Below are 26,475 nucleotides of genomic sequence, written 5' to 3'. Positions count from 1 at the left end.
GAAGGCGTGTTGTAAATTTCTGGCCAGGGACACCTAGGACACTTTTGTTGTGGCATCCAGGATCTCTGCTCAGAGTATAGTGATGCGCAGACTCATGGCTGTGTGTCTCTGACTCAGACCTGGCAGGCCAGTAGAGATTGGCAGATGCTACGTGCTAGAGAGATAATCTTTTTGGAGAGAAGGTCGCAGACCTCATCAAGAAACACACTTGCATCATTGATACTCTGTCCCTCTGGATGCCTTCTGCATCCTCCTCATCTAGGAGGTTTTCAAGCAAGTTGAAGAGGGATCCCTATTACTTTGAGGTGTAGATATGCCCAGCAGGCTCAGGCCTAGCATGAAAATTCTCGTCAACAGCATACTCCTAAGCCCCAGCCGACTACCCAGTCAAAATGGGAGACAAGTTGTTGACTGGCTCCAACAAAGCATAGCCGACATAGAAGTGATCATGCCGGATGACCTACTGGTGGAGGGGAGGCTGAGTTTTTTGTCTAAAATAGGTGAACTCTTGTAACCTCCAACCGGTGGGTTCTTCAAATAGTCCTTTTTGGATATTCCTTGCATTTGCATCAAAGAGCACCAAATTGCCCACCAAGAGCATCTTATTTCAGCTCTCACCACAAGGAGGTACTTGCAGAGGTACTCTCCGCTCTTCTAAAGGCCCATGCAGTTGAGCCTATTCCACCAGGGGAAGATGAGAATGAATTCTATTCCAGGTACTTCCTTGTTCCAAAGAAGACGGGGGATGCGTCCCATCTAGACCTAAGGGCCCTGAACAAATTCCTAGTGAAGGAAAAGTTCAGGATGATTTCCTTGAGCACCCTTCTCCCAATGATTAAAGAACATGATTGTCTATGCTTTCTGGACTGTTACTTCAGCTCGCAGGGTTAGTGAGTTTTAGGCCGTAGTAGCGAATCCACCTTACACAAAATTTCATCACAACAAAGTAGTTCTTCGCACACACTTTTAGTTCCTGCCTAAGGTTGTGTCGGCGTTCCATCTGAATCACTGTCCTTCCAGTATTTTTTCCCAAGCTTCACGCCTATCCTGGCAAAAGCGCACTTCATACCTTGGACTGCAAGCAAGCATTGGCGTTTTACCTGGAGAGGACTAGGCCTTACAGACAGTCCACCCAGCTTTTTGTTTCTTTTGATCCCAATAGGATGGGGTTCACTATCGGGAAATGCACAGTCTCCAATTGGCTGGCAGATTGCATTTCTTTCATTTATGCTCAAGTTGGGCTGACTCTTGAGGGTCATGTCAAGGCTCATAACGTCAGATCCATGGTGGCATCGGTAGCCCACTTGAAATCAGCCTATATAGAAGAGATTTGCATGGCTGCAACATGGTCTTCAGTCTATATATTCATTTATTACTATTGCTTCTATCTGACGTGATAGTCGGTTTGGACAAACAATTCTGCAGAATTTGTTTGGGGTCTAGAATCTAGCTCCACCCTCCTAGGCCTGTTTTTTGTTCTACACTCTCACACTGTTTGTATATAGTTTCAGGTTAATAGTATTGGACTCGCTGCCCAATTGACCAGTGTGCCTGGTAGCTAGGTATTCCTACGTGAGAATAATATGGCCTGCTTGGCCTCGGAGAACGCAAAGATTCTTACCTGTAGCAAGTATTCTCAGAGGACAGCAGGTCATTAATTCTCACATACCCTCCCACCTCCATTTGGAGTTTTTTTTATATAGCTATTTTACTATATTGATGGTCCCATGCTCTCATGGTGGGCAGGAAGGCACTTGTGCGTGCGCACTGAGGGGCGCCGTCACTTGCTCTTAAAGCTATAGTATGCTGTAAAAGCATTTTGCACTGGGTGACGTGGATGATGTCATCCGCATGTGAAAATTAATGGCCTGCTGTCCTTGGAGAATACCTGCTACAGGTAAGTATCTTCACTTTACTGTACCAGGTGTATATTTCACCTTGACCTAGCGTGCACCTAGCGCATCCTCTTCCCCTTTTTTGGTCTGATCCCCTGTATTTCTTCTCCCCCTCTTCCTTTCATCCATTGCTGTCCCCTGTTTTCCTATCTCCATTCATCCTTGTTGTCCTTTCTTTCCATGTTTCTTTTCACCCCTTGCGTATCCCTTAAGCACAACTTGTGCTGTCTTATCCCATTCTTCTACTATCTTGATCTTGTCATCTTTTCCTCCCTGCCTGCTTATCTCCTGCTTCCCACCCTCTGTCTTGCTCTCCCCCATCCCCCTTTCCCTCTCACCTTCTGCTCTAACCTCTGTCTTCCAACCTGGAGCCTGATTTACTAATGCTTTTTTGCATCCTCTGTTTACAGGGGGAAAAAAAGCTTAGGGTACGCTGCTCTTCATTTGTCACTCTCTTGCATTCCCCCCTTTAGTCTCCAATTCCTTGTACTTCACTCTCTCCCCCTTTGGTCTTGTTAGTCTTTGCTCGTACCTTTCTTTCTTTGTTTTTCATTCCCTCTTTCCCACTTGTTTTCTCATACCTGCCTCTCTTCTCTTTTTTTCTTTTCTTGTTCTCAACTCCTGTGCTCCCCTTTCTTCCCCCTTTGCTCTCCCACCCACTACTCTCCCTTTCATCCCCTGCTCCTTCCTTTCTCCTCTCCATTAGCTTCATCATCTCTTCCTCTTGCTCATTCACCCACTGTTTCCACCTCTTCCTTTGATGCTGCCCTTCCTCACCCTTATTCTCTTCCTCTTGCTCCTGTTGCTTTCATCCCATGTGATCCAGTTTCCTTTGCCTTGCTCTTATCCCCTTGTTTTTTCCTACTCCCCTCCCCCCATCCTTAGGACTTGTTTTTTAAGGCTTTACTCCCATCCTGTATCTGTAGAAGTGGAAAAAGAAAGCTCAGGAAATCAGGTCCCTGCTTTCTCTCACCCTCTGCTCTCATTTGTCTCCTTTCCTTCTTGCTTTCTCCCTCTACCCCCTCCCTTTGATCTCACTCTGTGTTCCCCTTTCTCTTCCCTTGCCTCACTTAACCCTCCGTACCCCAGGTATAAAAATAGATTGTGAGCCCAGTAGAGACAGAGAAAGTACCTGCATAGAATATGTAAACTGGTTTGGTTGTACCACAGAAAGACAGTATATCAAGTCCATGACCCTTTATTCTCTCGCCCTCTGCTTTCTCCTATCCTCTGTTCCTTGCTTACTCTTCCTGCTTGCTTTCTCACCCCATGCTTTCCATTCTGTTCTCCATGACTTCAACTGAGGAACTCATGGTCCTCTTTCCCTCCTGTGGCCTGGGGAACCTTGTGGTTCTGGCTGATAGTTCCTTCTGGTCCTTTCTGTCGGGCTGTTGGCTCTTCCTTGTTGGTATAGCAAAGCTTGGTGTAAGCTTTGTATGGCTCTAGGCATGTGTGCAGGGTAGAGCCACAGTTTCTTTATGAAAGAACGGTCATTTCCATATCATCATGCTGATCAATCCATAGACTGGTGGGTTGTGTCCATCTACCAGCAGGTGGAGATAGAGAGCAAACTTTTGCCTCCCTATATGTGGTCATGTGCTGCCGGAAACTCCTCAGTATGTTCTCTATCTCAGCAGGTGGTGGTCACACACAGCAGCAGCTCTGGCTAGGCCTCCAAGCCTAATTTTTAGGTTTTGTTGAGTGCCTGGGGTTGAGGGCTCTTCTTGAGCAAGTGCAAACCTGGTGGCGCCAGGTCCCTCCTTTTCTCCCCCCTCCCGCTGGCTCCGTTAAAAAAAAAAATAAAAAATTTTTGAACGTCCTTAAAGGCGTTTATTTCGACGTTTATTTAAACGTTTATTGCAGCTACTCACTGGGACACCAGGTCGTTACAGCTCGGAGCGGAAAGCAGGTAATTTTTACCTTTTTATAGCGGGCAGGGGGTTCCCCGATTGATCTCCACGTGGCATATGGCGTCGGAGGGCGAGGGCGCAAAGAGTCGCTCCCCGGATCGCTTGGGCGCTTCTAGAGGGGATGCGGGGGTCTTAAAGTCTGATTCGCCCTTGTTGGGTGTCAGTTTCGTGACCGATGAGTGTCCCGGTCCTTCCTCCGGTGTGGCGGTTTTTCCCGCCATAAACGCCCATCCCCCGCTGCTCGCCTCCGCCATCTTGGCCGGCCACGCGGCTCGGACGGCTTCTTGTTGGGCCGCCCTTGAGGTAGGAGACATTAATGCCATGAACGCCCTTAATGTGGGCGACGGCACAAAAGCGGCTAAAGTTAAGCGCCGTTCTTCCCGCGCGGCTCCTTCGCGGAGTGTCGCGCCGGACGCCATCTTGGATGCGCAGCATGTCTCTCCCCCGCTCTTGCGAGCGCCGGTTGAGGGTGCGTCTAGGGCTGTAGCCCAGGCTGCGGAAGTGCGGTTTCTCCCCCGAGTTTGTTTTGCTGCTGCATCAGGCCTTCCTTATGCAAAACGCTGCCCCTGCTCCCTCGTCTGGTAAAGAGGTTGAGGCCCCTGGAGGTAAACGCCCTCGGGTTGATTCCCAGGCCTTGGAGGACTTTGTCTCCTCCGATGTAGATGAGGGCAGCGTATCTGAGTTCTCCCAACGGTCCTTTGCGGATTCCTTGGAGGAGACGGATCCCCGCTCGGATGGAGCGGATGACCCCTCTGCAGCACGGCTCTTTAGCTCAGAGGATTTGCCCAACCTGTTAGTGCAGGCCATGGGCATTTTGAAGATTTCATCTCCGGAGGACGTCTCTCCCTCAGCCCCTGTTGGCTCTGCCATTATGCTGGGGACGAAGCGCCCGCCTAGAACCTTCCACGTGCATGATGCTATGCACACCTTAATTTCGGCTCAATGGGATGTCCCGGAAGCGAGCCTTAAAGTGGCTAGGGCTATGTCCCGCCTCTATCCTTTGCCTGAAAGTGAACGTGAGGCCTATCTGTGGCCTACCGTGGATTCTTTAATCACTGCGGTGACTAAGAAAACGGCGTTGCCGGTGGAAGGTGGCACAGCCCTAAAGGACGCCCAAGACAGAAGATTGGAGGCGGCCTTAAGGTCGTCCTTTGAGGCGGCTGTTTTAAGTTTGCAGGCCTCAGTTTGCAGCTCCTATGTGGCCAGGGCGTGCCTGACTATGGTGCAGCGGGCTTCCTCCTCGGATCATTCCTTGAGGGCTGATTGGCCGGCCCTGGAATCGGGCTTAGCCTATTTGGCAGACTTGCTGTATGATGTCTTGAGGGCCTCAGCTAAAGGCATGGCTCAGACAGTCTCTGCGCGGCGGTGGCTTTGGCTGAAGCATTGGTCTGCTGACCACGCCTCTAAATCCCGCCTGGCTAGATTGCCTTTTAAAGGCAAGCTGCTCTTTGGGGTCGAGCTGGACAAAATCGTGACCGATCTCGGCACGTCTAAGGGCAAGAAGTTACCAGAGGTCAGGGCTCGGGCTAGTACTCGCCCCGGTACCTCCAGAGGACGGTTTCAGGAAGCCCGTCGGTACCGCCCGGGCAGGTCGGGCTCCTCTGCCCCCTCTTCCTTCAAGAGGAACTTCTCCCCCAAGCAGCATTCCTTTCGCAGAGACCGCCGTCCCGGAGGTGCTCCCTCCGGTCCTCCCCCAGGGTCTCGTACCCAATGACGGGGCCTTGGTCCGCGCCCCAGTGCAGATTGGAGGACGGCTGTCCTCGTTCCTGGGCGAGTGGACCACAATAACTTCAGACGCTTGGGTGCTGGAAGTCATCAGAGACGGCTACAAGCTAGAGCTCTGCCGACCGTTAAGAGACGGGTTTGTACTCTCTCCCTGCAAGTCTCCGGTCAAAGCTGTGGCAGTGCAGCAGACCTTGGACAATCTGATCCGCCTGGGTGCGGTCGTTCCGGTGCCAGAAAGTCAGCTTGGAAAGGGGCGTTACTCCATTTACTTTGTGGTACCAAAGAAAGGAGGTTCTGTACGGCCTATCCTCGACCTCAAAGGGGTCAATCGGGCCTTGAAAGTTCGGCACTTTTGCATGGAGACTCTCCGCTCTGTTATAGCGGCAGTGAAGGCAGGGGAGTACCTGGCATCCTTGGACATCAAGGAAGCGTACTTGCATATTCCCATCTGGCCTCCCCATCAACGCTTTCTGCGTTTTGCAGTCCTGGGCCGACACTTCCAGTTCAGAGCCCTCCCGTTCGGGTTGGCTACTGCTCCGCGGACCTTCTCCAAAGTAATGGTGGTCATCGCGGCCTTCCTGAGGAAGGAAGGAGTACAAGTCCATCCTTACCTGGACGACTGGTTGATCCGAGCCCCCTCTTATGCAGAGTGCGGCAAAGCTGTGAACCGGGTGGTTGCTCTTTTGAGCTCCCTGGGGTGGATCATCAACTGGGAGAAAAGCCAGCTGCGCCCAACTCAGTCCCTGGAGTATCTGGGAGTTCGATTCGACACCCAAGTGGGCAGAGTGTTCCTGCCAGACAATCGGATTGTCAAGCTTCAGGCTCAGGTGGACCAGTTCCTAGTAGCCTCTCCTCTTCGGGCTTGGGACTATGTGCAGCTGTTGGGCTCTATGACGGCCACGATGGAAGTAGTGCCCTGGGCCAGGGCTCATATGAGACCACTACAACAGTCTCTGCTGCAGCGCTGGACTCCGATGTCGGAGGATTATGCTGTGCGCCTTCCCTTGGACCCAGCAGTGCGCAAGGCGCTGAGCTGGTGGACGCAGACAGACAAGTTGTCTGCAGGAATGCCTCTGGTGACCCCGGAGTGGATTGTTGTCACGACGGACGCATCTTTGTCGGGCTGGGGAGCCCACTGCTTGGGAAGGACAGCGCAGGGGCTCTGGTCTCCTGCAGAAGCAAAGTGGTCTATCAACCTCCTGGAACTCAGAGCCATTCGGTTGGCGCTTTTGGAGTTCATCCTGGTACTGGCGTTGAAGCCAGTACGGGTCCTGTCGGACAATGCCACGGCTGTGGCCTATGTCAACCGCCAGGGAGGTACCAAGAGCGCCCCTCTAGCCAAGGAGGCCATGAATCTATGCCAGTGGGCGGAAGCGAACCTGGAACAGCTGTCAGCGGCCCACATTGCCGGAGTCATGAATGTCAAGGCGGACTTTCTCAGTCGCCATACTTTGGAGCCCGGAGAGTGGCAGCTATCTGCTCAGGCGTTCTTGGACATCACGAAGCGCTGGGGCCAGCCGAGCCTAGATCTGATGGCGTCATCGGCCAATTGCCAAGTGCCGCGCTTTTTCAGCAGAGGACGGGACCCTCGATCCCTGGGAGTAGATGCTCTTCTCCAACAGTGGCCGACACAAGAGCTTCTCTATGTGTTCCCGCCCTGGCCCATGTTGGGCAGGGTGCTAGACCGGGTGGCAAAGCATCCAGGCCGGATAATCCTGGTGGGTCCGGATTGGCCCAGACGTCCCTGGTATGCGGACTTGATCAGGCTCTCAGTGGACGATCCTCTGTGGCTGCCAGTGGAGCAGGGCCTGTTACATCAGGGTCCCGTGGTGATGGAGGATCCCTCCCCCTTTGGTCTTACAGCCTGGCTATTGAGCGGCAGCGTCTGAGAAAGAAGGGCTTCTCAGACAAGGTCATCGCCACTATGCTGAGAGCGAGGAAGCGCTCTACTTCTACTGCTTACGCCAGGGTTTGGCGTATCTTTGCAGCGTGTTGTGAAGCAGGCTCACTTTCTCCCTTCACTGCTCCAATTTCTTCAGTGTTGGCGTTCCTGCAAGAAGGTCTGGAGAAAGGCCTGTCGCTCAGTTCCCTTAAAGTCCAGGTAGCGGCTCTGGCTTGCTTCAGGGGCCGCCTGAAGGGTGCTTCCCTGGCTTCGCAGCCAGATGTGGTGCGCTTTCTCAAGGGAGTTAATCACCTGCGCCCTCCTCTGCACTCAGTGGTGCCTGCGTGGAATCTCAACCTGGTGCTAAGAGCATTGCAGAAGCCGCCTTTTGAACCCTTGTCGAGGGCATCTCTGAAAGACCTGACGTTGAAAGCAGTCTTTTTGGTGGCTATCACTTCAGCCAGAAGAGTTTCCGAGCTCCAGGCACTCTCATGTCGAGAGCCTTTTCTGCAGTTCACTGAGGCAGGAGTGACTATTCGCACAGTGCCTTCCTTCCTGCCCAAGATTGTTTCTCGCTTCCATGTGAATCAGCAGCTCTGTCTCCCTTCCTTTCAGAGGGAGGACTACCCAGAGGAATACTCTGCTCTCAAATATCTGGATGTGAGACGTGTCATTCTCAGATACTTGGAAGTGACCAATGATTTCCGGAAATCGGATCATCTGTTTGTCCTGTTTGCAGGTCCTCGTAAGGGTCTGCAGGCTGCTAAGCCTACAGTGGCAAGATGGGTCAAGGAAGCCATTGCAGCGGCTTATGTGGCCGCGGGGAAGGTGCCGCCTATCCAGCTGAAGGCTCACTCCACTAGAGCTCAGGCGGCCTCGATGGCAGAGGCCGGGTCCGTCTCCTTGGAAGAGATTTGCAAGGCGGCAACTTGGGCATCGGCCCATACCTTCTCCAGGCATTACCGCTTGACTGTGGCTGCTCGGGCGGAGGCCCGGTTTGGAGCTTCAGTGTTGCGGTCAGGGATTTCAATGTCCCGCCCTGGGTGAGTACTGCTTCGGTACATCCCACCAGTCTATGGATTGATCAGCATGCTGATATGGAAGGTAAAATTATGTATCATACCTGATAATTTTCTTTCCATTAATCATAGCTGATCAATCCATAGCCCCTCCCAGATATCTGTACTGTTTATATTCTGGTTGAATTTTAGGTTCAAGTTTGGTCTTCAGTTACTTCAGGAGGACTTCGTGTTCAAGTTTTTTCACTTGGATTCTTCAAGAGTTGAGACGAGTTTGTGTTACAGTGAGCTGCTGCATTCCTCTCCCCTCCGTTTTACGGGGCTGGATTGAGACTTAAATTCTGCCGGCACTCCCTCCCGCTTCGTGCGGCTGTAGGGCAGCTTTGTACCCCTCCCGCTTCGGCGGTGTTAGGGTCAGTCAGCTCCTCCCGCGGTTGCGGTTGCAGGATAAGCCAGATCCCCCCCGCATCGGCGGGTGTGGTGTCCCTCCCCCGCTCCGCGGGGATGAGCTGGATGGATTCCCCTCCCCCGTTTCGGCGGTGGTGAGCTGGGCAGAGTGTCCCTTTGTGGGTGTAATTCTCTAAGTGCTGAGTCCTGCGGATGGAGCTTTGATATCGACATACTGAGGAGTCTCCGGCAGCACATGACCACATATAGGGAGGCAAAAGTTTGCTCTCTATCTCCACCTGCTGGTAGATGGACACAACCCACCACTCTATGGATTGATCAACTATGATTAATGGAAAGAAAATTATCAGGTATGATACATAATTTTACCATGCTGCAGATTGATTTCTTGAGTATATGATAAAGTGAAGTTTCTGTGATTTTTGGTGTTTTTGACTATTATTTCTTTGTCACTTGGATGTAGCAAAACTATTGAAAATTTAAATGGATTTGTACACGCCTATCATTTCACACAACCAGTTTACAGAAAAACAAGCACAACAAAATACACATAAACAAAGTATTGCGCTTTCACATTTGTGCTGTATCTGTATTCTTAAAAAAAGAACGCAACTACAGCACAAAAGTGAAAGCACAACACAGTTCATTGATAATGTAGAAGAATGCTGGCAGTTACGAGACCAGGGATTTTCTTGGTAAAGCCAGTTGTGAATGAAGGATGAAACAGGACCCCGTCGGTACATATAGATATAAAAGAAGTGCCAGCTCCCATGGTTTTGTGAACGGATGTGAAAAACTGCTATATTGAATGACTTTATTAACATTTGACAAACATTTTAAAAACATAAAATTATAAAATAAGTGAAGAAGAAAGTAAAAAAGTAATATACAGTGGAGGGGGTTTTTTTTAGCCGATGAAGAAGTGCTGTTCTGTGAGTCTATAAGTAAGATTAAAATTTAGACCACGGACTTACAGAGGCTTTTTCCTCCTATAATTTACTTTATTAATAATTGAAATGCTCACAAGATGACATTATAGTTTATTCACCACAATATTTACAACCATTTGTTTTGAACAGTTGTTTTCACTTTGGGTGGTTGAGTTCTTAATATTTAGAAGTGTTCTTTATTGTAGATCTGCCACATTTACTTTTGTCTGCATGCAGTGTGGGTAGTTTCCATACAACTTATTTTCCCGGGTCAGTGTCTGTTAAAATTGCCCTCTATGTTTTACATAAAATTTACATTTTGACAGCAAAAATTATGTTTTTGTCTGTTAGGTTCTCGGAATCAAACTTCCTAATCTCTGTGGCCGGGCAGAGAAAATGACCTTCCAGTTCTCCTATGGAACAAAAGAAACATCATATGGCTTGTCGTTCTTTAAACCACAACCTGGAAACTTCGAAAGAAAGTGAGAGAGAATTTTTTTTAAGAGGTTCTAGGAACCATAATCTGATTTCCTGGAAATTAGATATTACTAATTTTGTAATCTTTCCAGTCTGAACATTTTGTAAAGACACACAAGTCAAGCCAAAGGTACCTGATGTTAATGCCAGCTATGCTTACTCAAATATTTCACCAGCATAACCTTCCATCTGTTTTCCTGGCCAAGTAGAAGAGTGAGTTAGTTTGTTGAATTGCATTTTTTGAAGTTATAATCAGTACACCATTCAGTGAAGTTGTTATAGACTGGTGAATTGAGTCTGTGCTGTAAAGCCATGACATCTCTCCCTTGTACCTTGTGTAATCACAAGCGCATGTGAAAAGTACACACATGGAAAGTGTGTGACAAGTACTTTAACATAATCTATATGTAGGTATTCTCAAGGATGTAGCTTGAAAGGATTTGCAGTGTGTACATGTGTTTTATACATGTGCACATTTACACCTTTGGAGCATTTACATAGTTTATGGTTTATTGAGCTTAATATACTGCCATTTCCTGGTTTTGGGAGCCTATTCTATAAAAGCGCAATAGGCACTTATTTGCACTTCTCACAAAGGCATCCTAGTATAAAATCAAGCCTCAGATGTCTGACTAGCTTTTTTAAAGTGGTAGCTTTTCTTTCATTTCACTTGTTCTTGCTCTGATAGATTTGTATTTTAATTTTTAGCTTCTCGGTAAATCTCTATAAAGTAACAGGACAGTTTCCTTGGAGCTCATTGCGTGAAACTGACCGAGGAATATCTACAGAAATCAGTGTAAGTGGAATTATTCTTTTGACCAGGTATGCTCTATCTGTATTTTGCTTTAAGTTAGTTATGTTATGTACTGCAGCCCCCTCTGTAATACTGCTGTAAGCCCAAACCATTAGGCAGCTTCTGTAGTGCAAGAAACCCTTTAGCTAGATTGGGTCCACTGGTCACCAGCAGAAGTTTAAGGATCTTAAAACGTAAAGATAAAGGTAATCTCCTGTATGCAAGTACCAATGCAACTTGTGGGGGCCTCCCCTTGGATGACAGTTTCTTGATAGATTATTAGCAGGCACCATTGCCACCCTTTCCTTCCTAACCCAGGCCTGGACAAATTTTCACTGAATGTAAGAGCCAACCCCAAAATTTAGGAGCCGGCAGCTGAACTGGCTTTTGTTTCCTTCCCCCCCCCCCCCCCCCCCCCACATGCAGTGTTATTCACGGTGAAATTCGAGTGTGTGTGTATATATATATATATATATATATCAAACATATAAACGGCGAGTGACCGTACTCACTCGCAAATGCGCAGTAGAGACCTTCTCTGCCCCGCCCCCACGTCAATACGTGATGACGGGGGGGGCGGAACACAGAGGGTCTGTACTGCGCATTTCTGAGGGAGGGACACCACCGTCTAACGCTCCCCCCACCCGAGTCGCCGCCGCCACCCACCTTCTACCCAGTCGGGCCCTCGCTCCACTATTGAAACAGCGAGGGTCCGGGAACGCAGCACTGAGCTCTGCTGAGCTGCCGACATCGCCCTTCCTTCTTCTTCTCTGCCTCTGTCCCGCTCTCGACGACGTTACGTCACACGAGGGCGGGACAGGCAGCTGCAGGCAGAGAAGAAGAACGAAGGCCGACGGCGGCAGCTCAGCAGAGCTCAGTGCTGCGTTCCCGGACCCTCGCTGTTTCAATAGCGGAGCGAGGGCCCGGCCGGGTGGAAGGTGGGTGGTGACGGCTCGGTGGGGGGGCGTGAACTCGGAGGGGGAGGGGCAGCGGCGAACTCGGCGGTGGGGGCGGGCCTTTCATCCCCCCCTTCCTATAATAGCCCGTTTTTACGGGCTCAAAGTCTAGTATATATATAAAAGGCACCACCAACGTTCTAAATGAAGCCTCCAGCCAGAAGTGTGAAGGGGGAGAGATATCCGGTTTCCCCATGAGTGTCTGCCCCGCCCTCGCTCTCTCTGTAACACAAACAGTGAAGGGAAACACAGCAAAGCACGAAATCAAATCGCTCTCTGTGTAACAGTGAAGGACTCAGAGGGGGGAGGGGAGAGAGGGCAGAAGCCCTCACTATCTCTGTAAAATAAACACAGCTCAGCAGGAAACTTAACACTGAAGGACTCCACTCCGAGGGAGGAGGGGACAGAAAGGACAGACAGCACAGGGGAAGGGAGAGAGGGCAGAGGGCAGGGACACACACACTCCCACATGCACACAGAAGAAAACCTTGCTAGCTCCCGTTTCATTTGCATCAGAAACGGGGCTTTTTTACTAGTATATATATATATATATATATATATATAAGGAAGTATAATGATATTGAGCCCTTCCTTTTTTTGTGAAGAAAATTGCTTGATTTGTTTATAAAATATGAAGATTTATGAATATTTTTCAATTGTGAAATATAAATTGTGCGTTAAAAGTTATTTCACAATATTTTTGTGTTAAAAAATCTTTTAAAATTAGCCCAGCTTTTCTGCTTCATTTGGATCCTCCCATCCTGCCAGTACCTGAAACATTGCTTTAAAATTTTTTTTTTTTTTTTTTTTTAATAATACTTGTAATGTTTTCTTTCTAGTTTCCTATATGGAAGACCAGCCACACGCTGAAGTGGGAGGGTGTCTGGAGAGAGCTTGGTTGCCTCTCTAGAACGGCATCTTTCTCTATTAGAGAAGAAAGTGGACATTCTCTCAAGTCATCTTTGTCTGTAAGGCAACTTAATGCAAATAGTTTGCAAACAGCAGTGGAACTGTGAGAATAAATGGTTGGACCTTTCTGAGTATTAAATCAGAAGTGTGCTAGCTTCTTTGATAGTATTAAAGAGAAGCTTGGCATCCTAGTAGGAGATATCTTTTTAATTAACTTTCCCATTTCACTCGTAACTGGGAAAGAGATTTATATTATTTAACTCCAGTTGCTGCTGCTTATTGTTGATATGTACATGTGTGCCAAAAGAATACTTATTTTTGGGTAGACCTAAGATGTTCAGTATTGCTAGTTCATAGGGGTGGCCATAGGACATTCACTTCCAAACAGCAGGTTGAAAATTTGCATTGAATTTGTACATATATTTGTATATGCGAGTTTATTTACATAGATGAGATCTTACTAAACATTGCTATAATTTAAATAGAAATAAAAAATGTAGAAGACTCTGATAAAGTAACTTGGGTACATCTTGTATCTGTCAAGGCTCCAGTTTCCCATCTTAGGATTTAACTTGAAAGCAGGTGTAAGTGTGATGCTTGAGTGGAGGGGATGTTGGAGGTGGGAGATGTGGTTATATGGTGGGAAGACCTCTATAGGAATCCCAAACCTGTCAAACTTCTTCAGTGGGTCTACCCTATTCCTCTCTTGCTGGCAAAACCTAACGTCAGCTCCGTTTGCATAGGGTTTGCAATGGTTTGTTTATTTATTTATTAGGATTTATTTTGTTTGGTGCGCTGCCCGCTGATCATTAGGGAGGAATGCGGGAGACTCTCATTTGCATGCAATTAGCGATCAGAGCCAGCGAGCGCATTGTTTCATGTGCTGGCCACCTGTGATCATTGGGTGGAAATAAGCTTCAGTGTTAGTAGGGCACTACTGACCTCTAGCACCCGCGTTTGCTTTTGATCATCTGCCTGTGAAGGGAGCATTACAGGCTCACCAGTTCCTTGTGCAAGCTTGTTAATCGGATTTTTGGTATTTCTTCTGTGCCAGAAAGATATGGATGACTTAGTAACAGTTCAAAAGCAGAAAATCCTATGATTCTCCTATATTTAGAAGTAATTTAATATAGTTTATACATGACAGGATTTTTTAACTGCTTATGTTGTGAGTCTGCTATGATTATGTTAATCCCATCAAATAAATACTGACCAGCTCTTCAATTATGGAGGAAGCAGAAAATCCACAATAACATCAAGCCCAACTCTTTTATATATATTTCTCAACAATCCATTTTATAAATCAGTTAAAGAAATACTGTTGGATCTATCAGATATGCAGGCTTCAACCATTAGTCTATATTATTTGAGCCAAGCATATTTAGAATGAGCATATAATCTTCATCAATCCTTTAGCTATATATTTTTTAAGTTTTCTTCTCAGAGGTAATTTAAACAGAGTACTTAATTCTTTATTTCTTCTTAAATTTTTCATTTTCTAGTATAGGTAAAATCATAATAGGAGACACATCAAAACTGACATGAATTCACGTTTCGCTGATGGGTGTCTCAAGGTCTATCTCCATGTAGGAATGAGATCAACACTTATTTCTCTCCTGTCCACAAAACTCACTCCAGGATTGACTATATATTGATAAACAGTGTGTAGCTGGACTAGCCCAGTCTAGGATAGAAACATGACGGCAGATAAGGCTTAAATAGCCCATCCAGTCTGCCCATCCTCCGTAACCACTATTCCTCCTTTTCCTGAGAGATCCCACATGCCTGACCCTGCCTTCTTAAATTTGGACACAGTCCTTGTCTCTACGACCTTCACCGGGAGGGCATTTCACGCATCCACCACTTTTTCTGTGAAAGAGTATTTTTTTAGGTTATTCCTGAGCCTGTTTCCTCTTAACTTCATCTTATGCCCTCTCATTCCAGGCTCACCTCCTGTACATTAATGCCACGGAAGTATTTAAATATCTCTATCATATCCCCTCTCTCCCGTCTTTCTTCCAGAGTATACACGTTGAGGTCTATAAACCTGTCCTTATATGCTTGGTGACAGAGACCACTGACCAATTTTGTAGCTGCCCTCTGGACCAACTCCATCCTGTTTACATCTTTTGTAGGTGCAATAACCAGAATTGCACACAGTATTCTAAATGGGGCCTCACCAGAGACTTATACAAGGGCGCTATCACCTCTTTTTTCAAGCTATTGATCCCTCTCCCTGTGCACCCAAGCATCCTTCTGGCTTTGCCCGTTGCCTTTTCTACCTGTTTGGCCACCTTAAGATTATCAGATACAGTCATCCCCAAGTCCCGTTATGCTGCGGGTCACTTCCTCCTTGCCAGGGGAGAGGAAGAGTGTGAGCTCAGCCGCTGCCATGGCTGAAAATGAGACGGGGACAGAGAAAAGGTGAGTGTGCAGTGGGAGATTGGTGGTGGATGTAAGGGTGAATCGTGCCATGGGGATGGGAGCAGCAACCTGAAGACTGGCAATGGTGGTGGTGGTGGGGGGGGGGGGGGGGAGATACAGTGATAGCTGGGGGATGAGGAAAGAGACACCTCCAAACACCTCCACCCTTCCCCCACCTTCCTCCTGCTACCTCCCCTCCCCCCCCCCCCCCCCCCCATGACCAGTGACTTACAGCACACACTATCCATTTTCCCCCCAGCCCTTTCTCTCCCTTGGCACAGAACCCTCGTCCAGCATGCTGCAACCCTCCCCCTACCTATGATATACAGAACCCCCCCTCCTTCCCTGTGGTTTATGCCACTACATCAGGGAGGGAGGTGGCCAGAGACAAAGCATCTGCGCAGTCTGTGTATGTTAAGAATTCTGCGCAAATTCAAGCCCTGGATTAGCCCACTTGTCTGTAAGAAGGAATGTAGAAGGAATCTATCCTCAGAAGCTTAACCGAGATTGGGTGGCAGAGCCGGTGTTGGGAGGTGGGGCTGGTGGTTGGGAGGTGTAGCTAGTGCTGGGCGGACTTCTACGGTCTGTGCCCTGAAAATGGCAGATACAAATCAAGGTAAGGTATACACAAAAAGTAGCACATATGAGTTTATCTTGTTGGGCAGACTGAATGGACCATGCAGGTCTTTTTCTGCCGTCATCTACTATGTTACTATATAAAATGTCATCTGCAAATAATGCTTATTTGTGATGGTACCTTTCACCCAGCTGGAAACCACAAATATCCGGATTGGAACATATTCTTTGAGCCAAAGGCTCAATAGATAGTGCAAATAAGAGGTAGCCCTGCCAGGTACCATGCTCTATACCAGATGGGATCGTGTAGTCCCCATTAACCCTCACCTGAGCTGTCGGACTATGATAAAGTGCACGAATCCACATATAAAAATTATCCTCCAAGCCAACTTTTGCTAACACCTTTGACAAAAACAACCAGTGGATCCGGTCAAAAACCTTCTCTGCATCTAAAGCCAATAAAAGCATCTTCGACTGGGTCTGTTGTGCTTCCCAAATAATATTCAAGGTGCAACAGATATTATCTCCCACTTGGCGCTTATGAACAAAACCTGCCTGATCCTGATGGACCAACCTGGGCAACACTGAACCCAGTAGCTCAGCTAACACCATGGCCAAACGTTTTACATCTACATTAAGCAGAGACACTGGACGATACAACCCACAATGCATCGGATCCTTCCCAGGTTTCAAAAGAACTGTAATATCTGCTTCCTGCATACTGGGGGGCAATGAATTGCCTTGCAACAGCCCATTACCTACCCTGGTCAATAGCCCCCTAGCTCCTCTCCAAAACCTTGTAGAATTTAGCACTAAGACCATCAAGGCCCTGGAGCCTTCCAATTTTTTAATTGCTTAATAGCCTTCCCTATTTCCTCTATCTTAAAAGGAGCATCTAACCAGGCCCTATCTGCTGCAGACAATTCTGGTAGTTATCCCCTGTAAATAATTCGCTATCTCATCCTGCCCACAAGGTTAAAATTCTCATATAAGGCCCTATAAAATTGAATAAATTGGCACCGAATTGAAGCATCTGAATATCTATAACCACCCCTGACCCCTGAATTTTATGAATCACATGAGCCACCCTGCACTTCCTCAATAATCTAGCACCGCTGCATAAATTCCACTTGCTTAGTCTGCCAACAGCCCAATTCCGCCCAAACAAAATTCAACTGCTGCCACACCCTTGCAGTTGGATTCCTCTGATGTCTCTGCTCCAATTCCAAAAGTTGTTCCCTCAACCCCTCAACCGAAGATGCATCCTGGCCTACACTTTCTTCCGACGAGCACCCCATTTCACCAGGTGTCCCTGAACCACTGCCTTAAGGGTGTCCCATAAGATACTATCATCCACGATCCCATTATCATTATCTAAAAAGTAATTCTAAATCACATAATCACAAATTAGCTCATTAAGCCTCCAAAAACCTGTTGTGTGTTGATACCCCTCCAGCTCCAGTTCCACTCATACTGGGGAATGATCTGAGACCTGCATTGGTTCTATGTGAGCCTCTGAAATCTGCTCCCACAATGTTCAGTGACATCAAATCAGTCTTAGTGTACATTCCAGCTGCGTGAGAGTAAAAAGTATATCTTTTGGTAGAAGGGTGATACAGGCGCCAAATATCTAAAAGATCTAAACCCTGAATAATATGTAAAGTGCTTCCCTATTCCTATGGTTATAGTCCCCTCTCCCTTTAGAGCTATACCACCTCCGATCTGGGGACAGATTAAAATCCCCTCTCATGATAACTTGGCCCCTCACAAACTGCTGCAAGGGCCTCAGAAGTGAATGGAAAAAAGTACCCTGTTGTTTATTAGATGCATAGATATTGATAATTGTAACAGGAATCCCATTAAGATGACCCTTCATTGCTACACAGCGACCCAATAAATCCTTATACAATCCTCCACCATCAATCCTCCCCCCCTCCCTGTAAGGTATATGTCTCATACACCACAAATGATCTATATGAGAGGAGATGATGATCCTGGGCCCTAAGGTGGGTCTCCTGTAAAAGAATAATATCCTCTTCCCTTCATCATGTAAACCATTGACTTTCCATGATCCCACCCTTAAGCCCTTAATCACTTTACTCCTCCTGGTACTATCACCCTCCAACAAACCCTTCTGCCCACCTCCCCTGGGATTGGATAGTTAAAGTTTCATGGATGGGGACATCCGAATGTGTCAAAAAGCAGAACCCAGGAATCTCTTATAAGACACTACAGGTGCAGAGAAAGATTTCAAATTGTTGCCAAAATAATTTTTTTAACTTCATTTGGAAGTTTAAGCCCCCCAGGGTTTCCAAAGGTGTGCTTTATCTGTGTAAAACCTTGGGAGGGATGAGGCTCCTAGATTTAAAAAAGTACTATTTGGTGGCTCAAGTTTGGTTCATAATAGAGTGGTAGACTCATTCATTTAAACAATGGGTACAAAGATAGCAAACTTTTAGAAGTGGCTAACCTTTAACTTTCTACGTGTGGCCTTCAGTAAAACAATGGGTGCAAAACAAGATGTATAACCCATATATAGATCATACACAAACAGTATGGCAAACTCAGAAATTGCTGTTATTGGAAGGTAATTCTATAAGGGGCCTCTAGTTTAAGAGGACAAGTGGGCGCCTATTTAAGTGCTATTTTATAAAGAGACATGAGCAGAAGCACCAGAAATTGCGCCTACCTTGCAATAGGCACATAAACTATATATTTTACATTCTATGCACATTCTTGCGAACTCTGCCCACATTCCACCCAAACTCCTACCCTGTACACACCTATCAAGAAAGTACATGCTATTATGCCAAAGTGTATAAGCTAACACTTTTTATTTTATAAGAGACCGCTTACACATGTTTGTGGCCCATGCAAGTGAAATGACTTTATAATATTACTCCCTTGATGCCTATCCAGCTTAACCAGGATTAGTTTCAGATGTCTTCCAACAATGGCAAACAAAGGACTCAGCCACCTGGGTCAACTCTTAGCCAAACCTCGGTCCCTGAAAGTCAGTGGCCATTAGTGTTGCCTCCAGCTCTGGCATTTTCTTAATACTAGGGAGGTTAAAGATGAAACTCCCTGTGAAGCACTGGGGTTTATAGGTAGTAAGTCTTATATCCAAGCTGTGTGCCCTGCTAAATGCATCGCCTTTGAATAAACACAACTGGGAAAGGGGCCTTTCTGTGACATTAACTGATGAAGTCTGGCAGGACATTTATTAAAAGATTGCTAAAATTGCAATTTCCACAGACTTTGTAGAGAGACGATATAAATAGCTTTACAGATGATGCCTACTTCAAATCTTTGTGACAGTGTGGGCGAGTAGGATTTATTCTGCACGTTTGGTGGGACTGCCTGTTTGTTTAGGGGTATTGGGTTAAATGCTTCTCATTTATAAATGATATGACTGAGGTTCAAATGCAAAGGAATTCCAAGATATTTTCCCTCCAGAGTACATTGTCAGAACTGGGCAAGAATTAGCGTAACCTAGTGATTTGCTGTATGATGGCAGCACAAGGTAAGAATACGATTTATGGATGTGGAAGAAGATATCTCAACCAGATATGGATGCTTTTCAGCAGAAATTATAGAATATATATAGCTCTTAAGCAAGCTGATTGCCCTGTAAAGAATCGTTTGAAGAGATTTCATGCTATGTGGAAACTGGGCACATAAATTTTGATTTGATAGGTCCAAAGGGAAGATGTTGATGCTCTGGACTTTACCTAGATACTGCTTGCCTGAGAATGTGAACTGTTTTGAGTTACTTGTCTTGTGTTATTAATTTTATATATCTTTGTGCTTTTAGCCTTGTTACTTTGCTGGTCAAACAGGGAGGGGTGAAAAGGTTGGAAAGTGTAAGCTGTGTGCTTGGAACAAATGTTTAACATTTATATTCTGCTTTACTCAAAATGTTCTAGGCAGATTACAAAATATTTGATCATTTGCAGAGAAATAAAAAGCATATCTTAACAGTCTTACAATGGTAAAATTAACCATCAGGTACATCCATATCAATATAAAAACCACTGGAATTCTCCAATCCTCCAAATTCAATTCATATTATTATTATTATCCCAGATTTTAAAAATCTATAAGCTATCAACCAGGTGAGACACTGCACAGGGCACTGGTGATAAAGGGCCCCAAAATCCCAGTCCAGCATCCATGTTTCTAGGAGTTTGAAGGCAGGCCAAACTGGGATTTTGGTGCCCTTTATCACTGGCGCCCTGGGCCATAGGTTGAGCCAGCCCTGATATCAATCTAGGATAATCTTCTGCTTTCCAAAGTAGTTGTTGCCCAGATATCTGATCATTTACAGAAGAAAAGGAACACTTCTCAGTACTCTTAAAATTAGCTATCAGGTACATCAATTTCAATATAAAACACAGATTCTCCAATCATAATATAATTCTATACATATTCCCTTTAACTGTATTATCCCAAGTAAAACTATAAAATAGTCCTTAAGTTATCGTTGAGGGACTTTTTTTTTTTTTTACATTTGTACCCCGCGCTTTCCCACTCATGGCAGGCTCAATGCAGCTTACATGGGGCAATGGAGGGTTAAGTGACATTACAGTAATAATTGAATATTATATCTCCTTTATAAAAAGTCCCTAAAAGAAGTAATATTACTAATCAGTGTTCTTTTCAAGTAGACTGTTGCCCCAAAATCAAACATAATGTGACTTCAACTCCATTTCTAATGTTTTAACTCAGTAGTAGCCTATGAACAAAGCTCTGCTTAAAGTAAAGGACTGGGACAGAAGTTTAATAGGCTAGGTACAGATTTCACCTGCCTGTAAATAGGCAAGGGTGCCACTTATAATATATGTATACCATCCTGATGTGATAAAGGAACGGTGCTCTATAAAATACTACAGTAAATATGTTTTTTGCAGCTCTGTCCAGACAGAATGAAATTATTTCATGTTTTGTGTAATTTTGCATCTCTGTTTTCAGCATACCATGGCCATTGATACCCGTAATTCTTCAATTTTGCCTCGGAAAGGAGCCTTGCTGAAAATTAACCAGGTACTGTTGACACAAATGTATATAAACATGACATTAAATTGCAAATCCTCAGTCCAAAAGTTGTCTTGAACTGGTCCAGTTATTTGAATTGCTTTGAATGCTGTGCACCTTTAGGTGAGACAAAGGTTATTTCCTTTAGATTTGGGGGCTTGATGTATACTAAAGAGCCATCAACATTCTCCCCTGTGGTGCTTTAAGTGTTGGGTTTGTAATCAGATGCCTGGCATGCTACAAATATTTGTCCCTATGGGACATTCAGTGCCCTATCTTTCTGCTGAATGCTTGTTGATAACATTCCAGCCTAGCTCATATTTGTGTTGGGCGAGTGTAAGAGCTAAATTATAGTCCCTAGGTTATTTTGCCCAATGAAAGGTCCTAATTTAGAAATGCAGGTTAAAGAAAATAGTGATTAGAAAAGCATATTTTACTCAAAATGAAAGAGAGATGTTATAGCTACGCCTGATTGCCTTCTCCTTTTGCTTTCACCATGCAAACTGTTTTGTGTGATTTTGCAAATATTTAGCTGAATAGGCACTGCCGGGCCTCGGGCTGTTTGGTTTCTTTTCCTTGGTTGCCATTCCATAGTGTTATGGACACATCAGAACCTTGTCAGCTGTAACAAATATTTCTGGCTGCTTGACAAACAAGTAAAACAGGCCTTCAACTTATCAGGCATGCATTTACAAGTAATTTTTAGTCAATTCTATAAAACACTGTTATACCTATACATAATCACCTGCTGACCCCCTCTCTCCCCTTTCCCTCCAGGGTTGGGTCTTTGTTTAGGCAGATGAGCTCCTTGCACTGTGGTCTAAACCTGCCATATCAAAATATTGGTGCACTTGGGGATTCATAACAAGGTGTTCAAATTAACATACTAGTTAAAGGCTGTTAGCCCTCAGGGCCGGTCTTAGGCAGAGGCGACCGAGGCGGCGCATAGGGCCCCACGCTTAATGGGGCCCCATGCGGCGCGCCTCAACTCTGCCTCGCCGAGTCGACCCCCGCTCGCAATGATCCATCAGTGATCCGATCCCGCCTGCTGCTCGCTCCGGACCCGACCGCGACCATCGCTCCGACGCTCGCTCCCCCCCCCCCCCACCCCCCCCGCGTTGAGTCCGCCGACAGCGACAGCTCCCGCCTCCCAGTCCCACTCCCTCCCAGGAGGCCAGGACGACTACGACAGTTGCAACGGCCCACCCCGACCCGAAAGACAGACAGTTGCAGCAGCCACAGGCACGACGGCTGTCTGCTTCGCTCACCCTCCCCAGCTTTTCCCCTCCGCCTTCCTGCCCGCCTTCTGATGATGAGGTACTTCCTCTTCCTGTTTCCGCGAGGGCGGGTGGGAGTCTGAGCCGGCGGGAAGGGAAAAGGAGCTGGAGAGTGTGGTCGGAGGTGAGCAGGCAGCCATCGGGAAGGAGGAGCGTTGTGGTCGTCGGAGCAGGTGAGCACTAGCAGCAGCAGGCAGGGGCAGCCATCATTGCGAGTCGACTTGAAATAAAGATAAATAAAGTGGTCGTGTATGGAGCGCCTGCTACTGCCGCCCGTCTGCCTCAGCCTGGCCTGGGAGCAAGTTTTAATTGTTGTGCCAGTGGCAGTGCAAAAGGCAAGGTGAATAATCGATTATTTTTATTATTATTTTTTTTATTAATATTATTGTCAGTGTTCATTTTCTTGGACTGAGCTATCACAGGTTTTTATTTCCGAATATCATTGCCCTTAATTAATAGACCTTGTATCCTGTCCAATTTTTGATTTTGTTTATTCACTTTCCGCACGTGGAGTCAGAAGTTGAGACAGTTTATTCTGATGGATAGCGTTAAATAAGCAGAGTATTTTTTCTTTTGGATTTTTAAACCTTTTTATTACGGTGAGCGCCATATACATTATAGTCTTTTAAGAGTATTTCCCTCGTTACGTGTAGCGTTTTAATATATTTTTACTATCAGAGTTTTTTTCTAATTGTGTTCAATAAGATAACTTTTTTATTATTTTTTATTATTTTTTTATTTTTACTTTTAATATTTCACTGTGCGTTTAAATCACGATAGCCCTCTGTGTTCCATTACATACATATATAGACTTCAGTCTCCCCATTAGAATTGAATGTTATTTCAGCACATAGCTTGTGATGATAGTTCAAATGGTGGTTCAGTATTTGGTCCTGGTGAGATTAGGCTTTTGTAATATTCTTTCTCCGAGGAACAAGCAGGCTGGCTTGTTCTCACGACTGGGTTGACGTCCACGACAGCCCCCTCCAACCGGAAAAAAACTTTTGCGGGAGGTCCTGCATGCAGGGCACGCCCACTGCGCATGCACGGCCGTCTTCCCGCCTGTGCGCGATCGTTCCCGCTCAGTTTTCTTCCTTTCCGCGCTGGAGAGAGACGTGTCCTCGTCCCTCTCTTAGCCAGCCCCGGAAACCGGATTGCGGCCTAGCCCGCGGTTTTTCTTTCTTAGTGTACGCCGCCACCATCAACGATTTTGACTTTGCCGATGCGATTTTTCCGTCGATGTCCTCGAAGGTCCCGAGCGGATTCAAGAAGTGTGGTCGGTGCGGCCGGCAGATCTCGCAGACCGATACTCACGCTTGGTGTCTCCAGTGCCTCGGCCCGGAGCATAATTCCAAGACGTGCACCTTGTGTCTTGGCTTACGGAAGCAGACGCAGGTGGCGAGGCAAGTTCTGTGGGACCGTCTTTTTGGAACTTGCGCCGGCCCTTCGACGTCGACCTCGACGGCATCGGTGTCAATGGCCGGGTCTTCGGTGCCGGTACCGATGTCGACAGCGTCGGCGCTGACTATGGCATTGACCCCAGGAGCACAGGTACCTTTGGCCCGCCGGCGGTGGTGGTGAGCGGCCGCGCGGGCAGTCTGCCCCGGCCACTCCCGCTGCTCAGGGCCATCGGGACCAAACCCTGTCAGATCTGATACCTCCAGGCCGGGGGGGCTCCACCTCCTCCTCGTCCCTTCCGCGGAGCGCCGATGACGGGCATCGAAAGAAAGCCAAAAAGCACTGTCATTGGTCGCCCACGACTCACGGGACTGGCAGCTCCAGGACATCGAGGGACGACTCGACACCCAGGAAGCGGCAGTGCCGGGAGGAACGTTCCCCCTCGGTCGAAGAGGTGTCGCTGCGCCGGTCCTCGGGTATCTCGGTACCGTCTCCTGGACCCGAGCAGCTTCCAGCACCAGCACCCACACCGGCCCCCCTGCCTTTCCCGACAGCGGGCCTAGACGAGTGCCTCCGAGCCATCCTTCCCGGGATCCTGGAAGGGCTGATGCGCCAGGCTCTACCGGCACCGAGGGTGCTTGCGCCCCTGGCGCCGTTGATGGAGGCGCCAGTGGGCTCTGGCCCGATGTTGAGGCCTCCGACGCCGCTTGCGGCACCGGTGTCGACCGCCACGCAGGTGGAGTCCCCGTCGACGTTGATGGAGGGAGCTTCATCCCCGCCGGCACAGGAGTCCACCGCTCGACGCCATCATTGAGGACGTGGTTCCTCGCAGTCGAGACGGGCCCGGTTGCGGTCTGAGCTGAGAGAGCTCATGTCCGACACCGAGGAGAAGGCCTCGTGGGGGGAGGAGGAGGGACCCTAGATATTTCTCCTCAGAGGAGTCTGTGGGCCTTCCCTCCGAACCCCACTCCTTCACCGGAGAGGAAGCTCTCACCTCCTGAGAGCCTCTCCTTTGCCTCCTTTGTCAGGGATATGTCTATCAGCATTCCCTTCCCAGTGGTTACTGTGGATGAGCCGAGGGCGGAGATGCTTGAAGTCCTCGACTATCCATCACCACCTAGAGAGTCTTCCACGGTACTGCTGCACAATGTCCTGAAGGAGACGCTGCTTCGGAACTGGTTGAAGCCACTATCTAATCCCACTATCCCCAAGAAAGCGGAGTCCCAATACAGAATCCACTCAGACCCAGAGTTGATGCGGCCTCAATTGCCTCATGACTCGGCGGTCGTGGACTCTGCTCTCAAGAGAGCACAGAGTTCGAGGGATACCGCCTTGGCGCCCCCTGGGCGGGAGTCTCGCACTCTGGACTCGTTTGGGAGGAAGGCCTACCAATCTTCCATGCTCCTGACCCGAATCCAATCATACCAGCTCTACACGAGCATCCACATGTGGAACAATGTGCGGCAACTGGCGGACCTGGTCGACAAGCTCCCTCCGGAGCAGTCCAAGCCTTTTCAGGAGGTGGTCAGGCAGCTCAAGGCGTGCAGAAAGTTCCTGTCCAGGGGTATCTATGACACCTGCGATGTGGCATCTCGAGCTGCGGCCCAAGGTATAGTGATGTGCAGACTCTCCTGGCTGCGTGCCTCTGACCTGGACAACCGTACCCAGCAGCGGCTGGCGGATGTCCCTTGCCGGGGGGATAACGTTTTCGGTGAGAAGGTCGAGCAGTTGGTGGACCAACTACACCAGCGGGAAACCGCTCTCGACAAGCTCTCCCACCAGGCGCCTTCAGCATCCACCTCAGCAGGTGGACGTTTTTCCTGGGCCCGGCAGGCTGCACCCTACGCCTACAGCAAGCGTAGGTACACCCAGCCGGCCCGAAGGCCTCTTCAGGCACAGGGACAGTCCCAGCGCGCTCGTTCCCGTCAACAGCATGCGCCTAAGCAGCCCCCTGCGCCTCCACAGCAAAAGCAGGGGACGAGCTTTTGACTGGATCCATGGGAACATAGCCGCCAACAAAGTAGCCGTGCCGGACGGCCTGCCGGTCGGGGGGAGGTTGAAAGTTTTTCACCAAAGGTGGCCTCTTATAACCTCCGACCAGTGGGTTCTCCAAATAGTGCAGTGGCGGATGCGGATACACCCTGAATTTGGTCTCCACTCCACCAAATGTCCACCGGGAGCGCCAATCCTTCAGCTCCCATCACAAGCAGATACTTGCAGAGGAACTCTCCGCCCTTCTCAGCGCCAATGCGGTCGAGCCCGTGCCACCCGGGCAGGAAGGGCAGGGATTCTATTCCAGGTACTTCCTTGTGGAAAAGAAAACAGGGGGGATGCGCCCCATCCTAGACCTGAGAGGCCTGAACCAGTATCTGGTGCGAGAAAAGTTCAGGATGCTTTCCTTGGAAGTGGGGCTGGTGGTTGGGAGGCGGGGATAGTGCTGGGCAGACTTATACGGTCTGTGCCCTGAAGAGCACAGGTACAAATCAAAGTAGGGTATACACAAAAAGCAGCAAATATGAGTTATCTTGTTGGGCAGACTGGATGGACCGTGCAGGTCTTTTTCTGCCGTCATCTACTATGTTACTATGTCACCCTTCTCCCCATGATTCAGAAAGACGATTGGCTTTGTTCCCTGGATTTAAAGGATGCTTATACTCACATCCCGATACTGCCAGCCCACAGACAGTATCTCCGATTCCGTCTGGGGACACGTCACTTTCAGTATTGTGTGCTACCCTTTGGGCTCGCCTCTGCACCACGGGTGTTCACGAAGTGTCTCGTGGTGGTTGCGGCGTATCTCCGCAAGCTGGGGGTGCACGTGTTCCCGTATCTCGACGATTGGCTGGTGAAGAGCACCTCGGAG

At 47.9% G+C, this 26,475-nt stretch overlaps 1 protein-coding gene across 2 annotated transcripts in view; it reads left to right on the top strand.

Annotated features, from left to right (window-relative positions):
• Positions 1-26,475, top strand: part of SAMM50 (SAMM50 sorting and assembly machinery component) — a 153,524-nt gene that overhangs the window by 73,825 nt on the left and 53,224 nt on the right. For both annotated transcript variants that reach the window (XM_030215009.1, XM_030215010.1), the window contains exons 6-9: positions 10,120-10,250; positions 10,954-11,041; positions 12,834-12,962; positions 20,875-20,946. In XM_030215009.1, coding sequence (XP_030070869.1) covers positions 10,120-10,250; positions 10,954-11,041; positions 12,834-12,962; positions 20,875-20,946 — 420 coding nt within the window. The remainder of the gene's footprint in view (positions 1-10,119; positions 10,251-10,953; positions 11,042-12,833; positions 12,963-20,874; positions 20,947-26,475) is intronic.

This window comes from Microcaecilia unicolor, chromosome 9 (assembly GCF_901765095.1).
Source record: "Microcaecilia unicolor chromosome 9, aMicUni1.1, whole genome shotgun sequence".
NCBI lineage: Eukaryota > Metazoa > Chordata > Amphibia > Gymnophiona > Siphonopidae > Microcaecilia > Microcaecilia unicolor.
The sequence above is the reverse complement of the archived record's forward strand: the minus strand, read 5'-3'. Positions and strand labels throughout refer to the sequence as shown.